The following is a 10,417-nucleotide window of genomic DNA, read 5'->3' as shown; positions in this document are numbered from 1 at the left end:
GAGTGAATTAAAAGTTTACTTTAATTCTTAACCATTTTATAACTGCTTTTGCTCATGAAGCATCTGTATCACAGCAGGCTACAATAATTTTGGGATAAAAGGCAACTGGTAAACTGTCCAATACATGGTTCCAAATAAACAGTTCTTACTGGCCCCTACCCAGACACATCCCAGATAAAGTTTTTGATCAAAAACATGAAATAGATCCACCTGCTTATTTTAAGCATATTAAAAAGGAAACTAATTGGACCATTTCTATTTCTCTATTTTATACAAAAAGGCTACACAGTTACATTTTATTCAGAATACAATTAGTGATTATGAATTAGTGTTCTACACCATTACTCAATTCTTAAAAGTTAGAAACTGCTGTAGCATATTCACTATAACTTAACACTACAAGAGACTTAAAAAACCCTACCAGTTACAGCAAAAAGAAAGAAGTCTACTTTCAAAGCAAGCAAGGTCAGTACCATTACAGAAGTTAAAAAAATTTAACAAGCAAGGCTAAGGTTTGATAAATTCCATCTTGATTCTTTCTTGTGCATTCTTCGTTTGAGTCACTCCCAAAATCCATTTGAATTATTACTCCTCGACCAAAAAGGACCAGAACAAAAAGTTTACTTCAATTGTTCCCATAGGAAACTCAGCTTGGTTAGTGTGTCAGGCACTTTCTGAGATACCAGCCCACCCCTCGAGCCCTCTCAGCAACTCTACAGGCCAATCACAATGCAAGTTCATTCAGACGAAACAGCTGTGTAGGAAGAAAAACAAAGAACTGTCAGTGCAATAGAGTTATTTGCCCACATGTTAAGACCGCATAAAAGCTGGAGAACAAGACACTGAAGTTAGTCACTTCCACACTTCACAGCAGGAGTCAGTTCAAGTGCACAGAAAGTATGAGCTTCAAGATACTCAAAGTTCAGTATTTTAAGAAGAGCTGGACCCATTTAAGCCATTCCCTCCCTGCCAACCAAGTCCTCAGTTCAGAAGGTTGTTTTATTCTAAGTTTTGAGTTTGAGCTTCTTACCTAAGGATGATTTACAGGTCAGTATCGAACCAGGCCAACTGATTACTGTCACCTGGAGGCAGCCCATCCATAAGATCCTGGGCATGTCCCAGATCTGGCAGCCCATCAACTGGGTAGTCAGCACCAGGGTGGTGGCCACCCATTTCATGCTCCATCATAGGGTCCATACCCAAGGCATCCTGACCATATCCGCCAGAGTGGAAAGAACGGTAGCTAGGATCTAAGAGTTAAGGGTGGCAGAGGGGAGGGAAAAAAAGCAGAATGTTAACAGATGTTAGATGCATCAAAAGCTGCAAATATCAGGGTGAGAGAAGATAGTTGTAGCCTTCTAGTTCAGCCAAACTGAACACAATTTATTGCTTGGTCTAATAGCTATCTGACTGTATGAAACAGCCTTTCAGTATGGCTCTGCAGATCAAGCTTACTGCAGTCAAAAGCATGAGCAAAATTCCAGCCAAGCCATTAGTCAGCATAAACAGTACTGAAACCCAACACAGCAATACTGCAAGAGAACAAGCCTGCTAACTGCAGATTTGCTTCTTATGTGGCTAGTCAAAATGATTTATAATCCTTAAAACAGACATGATAGTGTTCTGATAGTCTCTACAGATTTGGAGTACAAGCACACTTCGTTTTAAAGGAAAACTGCAGTTTAATTCATATTTAGAATAAATGGGAAAGTTCAGAAATATTCTTCATTGAGAAGAAGCTCATTGAGACTTTGCAGCACAAGGACCACCAATTTCTGTTTAAGAGAACACAACTCCCAATGAATCAGACCTAGAATGTTGCAGAGCTAATTACTTGCTATTTAGGATGGCAGTTTCCCGTCTTACTGCCAATTTGAAGTATTGAAGCCAGTTGAGAAAAGCAAATCGCATCTCCTGTATTACTTGCAGTTCTCCTTTAAGGGCACTGAATTTAGCCAGGCTTACGTTTATTAGGAAGTGAGAGAAATGGAACAGACATACCATCTGGACGGTATCCAAGAGGCTCTCCCTGGGCACCAATATCAAGTCCAAGATCTGCAGTCTAAAAGGTGGTGTGGAGAGCAAGAAAGGCAGGCAAGTTTGAATTATTTTTTTTTAGTGACAGGCTTTCATCCATCAGTTGTACCACATGAAGGCATTTATTTTAGACCCAATATTTAGGTTTTCTAGAGTTTTCCAAAATTGACATCACTGTAAGCTGGATTTCAGACACTCTGTGTTTACCACAAATCCTACAGCAAAGCTTTGCTTAGAACCAGAAAACAAGCCCTATAATTTGAGGGCCATCTAAGGGCTTGTCTGTGCTATGGAGTTAGTGGCATAACAGCAACTCCCATAGCATAGATGCACACTACAGCAATAGAAGAAAAAAAAAAAAAAAAAGATTCTTCCATTCTATAGCAACTTCATCTCCCTGAGGAACAGTGGCTAGGTCAAAACACAAGAAAGCCAAGGTTGATGGAAGCAAGGTCTACACTGGGATTTAGGCTGGCATAATTGTTTTACATCCCATAGCAACACAGCTAAATCAACTTAAGTACAGACCATGCTGAAGATAAACCTTTAACAGTCAAAATGTGACCACCTATGAATAATACACACGATAGCAGAATGCAAGACCTGCAGATTTGATAGTATTTGGTTACAGAAGGCTTACAAACAAGAGATTTACTACTTTAATGAACAAGTAGTAATTTAGTGGTCAAAGCCAGAGGCTCTCAAACAGTGGTCTGTGGACCACCATTGGTCACTGAGCTCCATTCAGGTGGTCTGTGGATAGTTCCCTCTAAGTATGCACCTAGGTGTCTGCACATGAGGGAATGAAAGGCCACCCACCTAATTAGTGGAGCCATGCAGGTGTCACTCCACGAATTAGGTGCCTGGACCCTGGAGAAGATGCACATGCAAGAGGAGGGTGGTGGCCGGGGGGGGAGGGGAGGGGAGTAGGGGGCAGTGGAGGAATTAAAGACATGAAGAGCGATGGTGGCCAGAGAAAGTTGACTTCCTCAGCTCCACGGCTGCAGCTGCTGGAGAGAGCAAGAGCAAGACACACACACCCTCCTTCCCAACCCCAGCCCAGGGGGGAAGGAGGGCATATCCATTGCATTAGAAAGGTAAGACTACCGATATTAAAAAAAGATATGAGTTGTAGGCTTATTTGTATAAACAAGAATTTTTTTATAGCGCTTTTATCCAAAGCTCTTTACAATCATTAGCTAGCAGTATAAACAGCATTTGGAAAGATCATTAAGTGGTCTGCTGAGACCCTCAGAAATTTTCAAGTGGGCCCGGGGGGGGGGGGGGGGCAGGAGGGGCATGCAGCAGCACTTGAGAACCATTGGTCTAAGCCATAATAAAAAGAAGAGAAAGTCTTCTTTTGGGCAGAACCATCTAGAGAACTGTTGAACTTCTTCAGGACCACCCATGCTCCCCTATCCTTGAACAGTCAAGGCTGCTTCAGAGTGTGTGCTATATACATACACACCCCCGCCCCCACCCCCCTTGGGGCCAGGTATCAAAAATCATTGGAATTATATCTAGAAAACTACTCATTTGAAACCCCAGATATGCAAGTAGATCACGAAATGTCTAAGACGATGCGATCAGGTTTCTCTATTTCTTTATGGCTTGTGGACTCCTGTGCCAATCCGAGATGCTTTTGTTTTGCTTATAACCTTTAAGCTGGACCTCAAGAAACTATTATTGATGCTTAACTGTTGATCTTTTTAAATCTAGCAATAGCTTAAATTCCCAGAAGTATTTAAACAAAATTAATTTTTTTATAAGAACAAAATTGGATGTCCCCCCCCAAGAAGTTTGTGCACGTTTAATTAGCTGGTGGCAACAGCTGATTGCCTTTTTCTTCTGAGCTCTTCCCCAGAAGGGGGGTGAAAGGGCTTGAGGGTACCCCACAGGAAGGAATTCCGAAGTGTGCCACCCTGGGTTCTCAATGGGGTTTTGCAGTTGGGTGGTGGCAGCATCTACCAATCCAAGGTCAGAGAAAAGCTGTAACCTTGAACGTTTAATACAAGCCTGTAGTGGCAAGTACTAATTTTTAAGAGTCCTTGCAGGCCCCCACCTTCTGCACATGAAGTGCTACAGTGGGAAAAATCAGCCTTAGCAGCAGCAAAAGCCATGAAGAACCTCAAAATAGGGAACTTTAACTTGCCACCTCACTTGTTCTGAACAGGCCTTTAAAATAGAGAAGGTGTGGGTGATACTATTCTATTTGAAAAACAATATTCATGTGAAATGTGGTACTGAGACAGCACTCATCTCAGTCCTCTGAAAGTGAATAATCCAGAGGAACTAAAGCCACCAGTTTTAAGACAAGAACTACGCTACACTGCACAATTTAGATCTGGTAATTAATGTAACTAAAATGCCCTGCCCCTAAGAAGAGGAAATTAAAAAAAAAGTATGCCCAGCATGGCCAAATTGTTGTAGTTTGTACAGTTGGCAGCAGCAGTTTTTGCCAAGAAGTTACTTGACCTAAACCACAAAGTAGAATAGACCAAGAAAGGAATTATATAACTGGTAAAGATTTTTTACAAAAATCTACCGAGGCCTTTAGAATCATCTGGCCTGACAATATCCCTTCAAGGTATACCTAGGGAAGCAAAGACTGAGTCAGTTGTTTCATTAGTGTTTCTCAAAAGAAACAGACAAGGGAGTGATAATTTCAGCTGTGGGGGAGCAGGGGTGAACCACCACACACACAGGGTCACCATAGTATACATATGTAAGCCTTTCCTCTTTGGGAAAGAAAAAACCTGCTCTTGGATGTGCTGTGCTCAGACAGGGGAAATGAAGCCTGGTCCTGAACAGTCTAGACGCCTCTCCAGTAGTGAAAGGGAGAAAAAAAGATCTTCCTGATGCCATCAGATCACATAGGAGTGAAGCTTTTATAGGATTAGGAACAAAATGACACTAACTCACCTCATTCCAAGCCATTGGTTCAGTTCTGAAGAGAGAGCTCGTCAACTCAACTGAAAGCCGTTTCTTGTAATCTTGTGGTTTGTCCTCAGACATTCTGAACAGCACTGCAGCTGCATATGTTGCTATTGAAAGCAAGCAATAGATTTTAGTGAGCCCTTGTCATCGCAGTGATTAAGCTTTCCTATTTTTCTTCACTTACCAACACCTTCATTTCTAGAGTGAAGCAGTTCTGTTAGAGGAGCAGTTGCTCCCTCGGCTTCAATGGCTTCAGCTGCCTCCTTATCTTGAGCCAGTTCACAGAGTACTCCTGCAGCTACTCTCTGGATATTCTCAATGGGAGAATACAGCAACTATAAGCCACACAAGAATGTCAAAGTAAGTGTTTGGGCTTTGATGATCATGCCATTTTGAGGACAGCTACAGAACTAGAGAGACTAGATGTAGCTACTTATTAGTGCTACTAATCAAAGGGGTCTAACAAATTTGATAAGCCAGTCTCCTTTCCCCAGCAGTAAGTAGTTAGTTTAATATCAATACTGAGCTAAATCTTGACAAGGATGAGGTACAAGCTGTCTTTAGCAGACTGCAAGAGGGAGCAAGTTCCAGAGCCAAAGTTCACTTCGAGGCGGTGAGCCAGGCAACAGAACAAAGTGAGTATTCTGGCAGAAGGCAGCCACCATGCCACCCTAATTGAAGGCCTCATGATGTATCTGGTTCCCTGTTAGGAAATGATCCCAGGACTCCTGACTGAGTCACCCAGGCAACTGATTTGGGCTCATTCAGTATAATGCTGAACTGATAGGACATTTTTAATGTTGGATCTGGCCCAAGGTTTTTTCAAGCCAGGAAGACAACTCTCAAATGCAGGCATTTCAAAAGATATCACTTACCTGCACAAATAGTGGAATGGTATTTAGACCCCTGATTACAATTCGATTGTGAACATCTCGTGCAAGAATATGAAGGGCTCCAGTACAGCCTTCAACTATCTCCTCCATACGCACACCCTCCTATAGGGAAATATACAAAGGCATAGTACTGCACTTTTGAGAGGGACACCATTTTAAACGGTTAGGATATTGAGCTTGTGCATTAATTCCCTTATCTTGGTAGATAGTGACAGAGGGCAGGGGGAAGAGAATAGGCATATACAAAACCTCTAACTTGAAGATTCTCTGACCATTAGAAGTGTTTTTGTGCACTCAAGTCATACACAAGTCAGTTATTCAATGTTTCAGATTCACTTTGGTGCATGGTGTGTGCATAGTTCTGGTAAGACAAGATTGTTGAGTAGCAGGTGGTATCCCTAATTCTGGTTTGTTGGAAGAGAATCTCTACTCTTCCCCCAATTAGGGAACAGGTGCATTGTCTACTCCTAATAACCTTACACTAAGGTCTCTTGTTCAGTAAAAATGAATTAAACTGGCTCTCCCAGACTCCCCATGGATCCAATATTGGAGAGCCTCAGCTTTAGGGTAGACTGTCTGGACAGGGGGTGTGAGCACGTACATGGACACTTATCCAGATTTGTCCAAAATGCTAATTGGACTGCAGAAATTAGGTGCTCATAACAGACTAATAGTGAATGTTAAGATTAATTTACAGCGAGTCATTAAAATAGCAGAAAATGGGTTTTCTGCAATGCCTAGACATTTAAGCAGCATGCCTTGACTTCTAAGAGGGAAGCATCCCCAACAGTGTCTTATTTTGCAACTCTCTCAACAACATACCACAAACTGCTGTTGTGTTCCACCCATAGATGTGCGACGCTGGGTGTCCTGATGTGCTCTAACCAGCAACTGAACTAGCCTTGGAATGGCACCTTGTTCACGCAGGGGTGCATGATTGGCTGGACAGAGAGCAAGATTGCGGATCAGACCAACAGTAGCCTGCAATTGGAAAGAAAAAATTTACTGCAGTTAGTCTTAATTCTGACATTGCAGGGATTTGCTTGCTACAAGAGCTAGCTTCAAGCTGTTAAAGGCCTTGTCTACACTGCCACTTACAGCACTGAAACTTTGCTCAGGGGGTGTTAGACACCTGAGCAATGCAAGTTTCAGCACTGTAAAGTGGCAGTGTAGATAGTGCTCCAGCCCTGGCAGTTATTCCCCTCGCAGAAGTGGTTTTATTACAGCACTGGGAGAGCTCTCCCAGCACTGGAGCAGTGATGTCATCTGTGTAGACATTCCCTAAGGTTAGTCTTCGCACCCATCCTAGACATGGGTTACTTGGATGTTCTACTGTAGCTTACCTTGAAGGCATAATATTCAAAGCAATCTCAAAACTCAAGTGTCAATTACACCACATTTTACTAATATATTGTTCATTTCACTAAACATGTTACTAGAGATTCAACAAGTGCCATCTTAAAATTTATGTTTACCTTGATCAGGGGCCAGTGAGATGGTGGGTGTAAGAGTTTAACCACCACTGGAAGTCCATAGTGAAGACGTACTGCATTTTGTGCCATCTCAGCTTCCTGATGTCTGCTAGTGAGGTGACGAAGTGCACAAATAGCAGGTTCTGTGATGTCTTCCCTGTCACCAGCCCGAAGAACAGTGCGCACAAGAGCCTCAATACCACCAACTTGGCATACCATCATCTTGTTCTTATAGTTGTTGCAGGTGAGGTTAGAAAGGATGCCGGCTGCACAGGTTACAACATTGATATCATCTGACCCCAGAAGCTGAACAAGGGTTCCAAGAAGACCTTCCATGCCCTCCTGTACAGAGGGAAAAGAGTGTTGTAAATCAACAGCAAGTGTTGCTTATGTTCTTGATCCCCAGCAAAACCACTTACCTGTTTAGTTGCAGCATCTGAAAGATTTCTGAGAGTCCAAAGACAGTTCTGAACAAGCCGTTGGCTTGGATCTGTAAGGTGGAGTCCCAAAGCCTGCATCCCACCTAGAACAAGATGCAAGTTAATGCTTCAGTGTTAAGCCTGCAGCCTTTCAGAGGCAGTAATTCTCTAGATCCTGATCTTGCAAAGGGCTGAGATGGAAAGCACCTTCAAATCCACCTGAATTTAAGGAGGTTATGGAAGGCACTCAGACTTTTCAAAGTATCTTCTACCTCCAGTGTTGTCATAATAAAGACTCCTATACTGCAACAGTGAAGAGTTTGCAACAAGTCTTCAGTCTCTCTAAGCAGTGTCCATATACTTAACTGTAAGTCTTCAGCCACTTTAATTCTGGCAAATGAACTCTTAGCATATAGTACGTTATGACAACTGCTCAGTCATTTAATTGTATGACATTTGTCTTGTGAACGTGGGGAAAATCAAAGCTATACAGTGGTCTACTAGTATTCAACTATGTTGGTGGCTCTTACAAGAGAGCTACATCTCTAGTCTAAGCCACTAATTTCTAGGGAGACGTATTTACACATTTAGTTTGTATAATTCTTTCTAAAACATCAATTCATAATCCTGTGGGGTGGCATGTATTGGTACTAGAGTACGATACACACATGCAGCCATTAGCATGGATACAGCTAATCTTGACACTTACCAGCTTCAACAATAGCAGGTTTGTTACTAGAGCAGACTGAGAGCACCTTCAGCACTCTACTTGTGGTCCACAGTAGTTTCTCATATGTGTAGGTCCTCATTATGTTTACTAGAGCCTGGGGTCCACCACTAGCCAGAATGATCAACTGCAAAGGAAGTTTTATTTAAAATGAAAGTAGTGACCACTTCTTTCCATTGTCATTCATTCAGTCTCCACATGCATGGGCAATAACCTGGAGGGCTAGTGGCCGTTCGATGGCCTCAAAATGTTTGTCACCCTTGCTGAAGCAATCTCATTGTTACCTGGCCTCTTTTCAACTCTAGATGTGGTTGGTTCCTACATGTGAAGGGAGATGTATCCTCCATAATGACATTAGTGTCATATGTCTGACAGCCCAGAGACTGACCATTAATAGTGAATCTGCTCATGAAAGAGTTGGATGCATTCATTTACCTTGCTTTCTTGATTGCCATAAGCTAAAATCTGAAGACAATCTGTTGTGATGGCCAAGAATTTAACATTTGTCTTGTTGAGCAAGGCAACCATTTTCTGCAGCCCACCAGCTAGACGGACAGCCATTTTGGCACCTTCTTGATGCAACAGGAGGTTGTGCAGAGTAGTTATAGCATAGAACAGCACGGAGTCCACTGGGGAACTAAAAAAAAACCAACACAAAGGAAGTGAGCACCTACACCTATCAGTATTAAATACAGGTGAGTGTTGCAATGATACATCACATACCCAAGCATTTTAACTAGAGCAGGAATGCCTCCCGATTTGAAGATGGCCAACAATCCTTCACGGTGATGCGAGAGGTTGTGTAGTGTGCCTGCAGTGCAACGGGCTGTTTCCACATCATTTGTATTTTGCATGGTACGCACAATAGCGGATACCATTTGAGGAGAGCGCATGATTGCATGGCGGGAGGCTTCCTTTTTGGACAACTGATGAACCATAACTGCAGCCTTGTTCACTACCACCTATATGAAGTATGAAGCAAGCTTTTAGTTTTAGCTAGTCATTTTAAGGACACCTTGCAAATTGGCTACATTACACTAGAGCACACACATATACCTGGTCCTCATCATTCAACAATTTGGTCAGTTCTGGGATGGCACGAGTTGCAAGTTCTGCATCATCTTGATAATTTATCAAGTTAACGACAGCATGTTTTAACATCTGGGATGGCTCAGCCAGGCGCTGCACATTAGTTGGATGAGCAGCATCAAACTGTGTGGAAGGGATCTGCATGCCTTCATCCAGTGTTTCAGGGAACATGGCTGCACGCACTCTCTGTGCTCTAGTCATTGCATACTGTCCATCAATGTCTGAAACAGAGGTAAGATTTGATTTAATGGACTTTGCTTAATTCTATAAACTTAAATATTAAGTTGGCTAATTGATGTCCCTTGTCTTGTTAGACTTCCTCCTCTTTATATGCTAGTTATCTGTCCAGTCTTAAGCAATCTTGATTTCACTAGATGAGCGTCAGTTTGCAAGTCATTCAAACAAGTTAATGTAACAGAATGGAAAGTTTCCTTACCAGCTACTTGTTCTTGGGTAAAGGACTGAGAGAAACCCTGCTCCCACTCATACAAAACTTGGGTGGTGTCAACATCGTCCTCTTCAGGATTCCCCTTGCCACTCAGAGAGGGAGCTGTTGTTGTGGCACCAGAGTGGATACCAGAGTCAAGATAGGATTGCTGCTGCCAGTGGCTGACTGCTGCTTTTCTATCTGGCTCCATTGCCATATCCAATTCCATCAAGTCCGCTGCAAGAAGTAAGTGTTGAATATGTAGATTACTTGTTTATTAGGCAATTTTAGTCCTAATAAGATGCAGCATGAATTGTAACAACTTTGAATTTATTAGAAAAAGCTGAAACAGTTGCTTCAAACTATGAGGTTTTAAACTTTGCCAGTTCAGTTACCTGGAGACCCAAGCAGAACAT

At 42.3% G+C, this 10,417-nt stretch overlaps 1 protein-coding gene across 2 annotated transcripts in view; it reads right to left on the bottom strand.

Annotated features, from left to right (window-relative positions):
* Positions 1-10,417, bottom strand: part of CTNNB1 (catenin beta 1) — a 32,793-nt gene continuing 22,376 nt past the window's right edge. The window contains exons 3-16 of one of the 2 annotated variants that reach the window (XM_030551181.1): positions 10,011-10,238; positions 9,542-9,795; positions 9,209-9,447; positions 8,921-9,122; positions 8,468-8,612; positions 7,759-7,862; positions 7,343-7,681; positions 6,690-6,848; positions 5,850-5,969; positions 5,159-5,309; positions 4,960-5,081; positions 2,002-2,062; positions 1,031-1,250; positions 1-754 (exon numbers count right to left, since the gene is read on the bottom strand). In XM_030551181.1, the coding sequence (XP_030407041.1) occupies positions 1,042-1,250; positions 2,002-2,062; positions 4,960-5,081; positions 5,159-5,309; positions 5,850-5,969; positions 6,690-6,848; positions 7,343-7,681; positions 7,759-7,862; positions 8,468-8,612; positions 8,921-9,122; positions 9,209-9,447; positions 9,542-9,795; positions 10,011-10,238 (2,333 nt within the window). In that variant the 3' untranslated portion in view covers positions 1-754; positions 1,031-1,041. The remainder of the gene's footprint in view (positions 755-1,030; positions 1,251-2,001; positions 2,063-4,959; positions 5,082-5,158; positions 5,310-5,849; positions 5,970-6,689; positions 6,849-7,342; positions 7,682-7,758; positions 7,863-8,467; positions 8,613-8,920; positions 9,123-9,208; positions 9,448-9,541; positions 9,796-10,010; positions 10,239-10,417) is intronic. The other variant, XM_030551183.1, reaches the window with a different exon arrangement.

Source organism: Gopherus evgoodei, chromosome 2, assembly GCF_007399415.2.
Source record: "Gopherus evgoodei ecotype Sinaloan lineage chromosome 2, rGopEvg1_v1.p, whole genome shotgun sequence".
In the NCBI taxonomy this organism is placed as follows: Eukaryota; Metazoa; Chordata; order Testudines; family Testudinidae; genus Gopherus; species Gopherus evgoodei.
The sequence above is the reverse complement of the archived record's forward strand: the minus strand, read 5'-3'. Positions and strand labels throughout refer to the sequence as shown.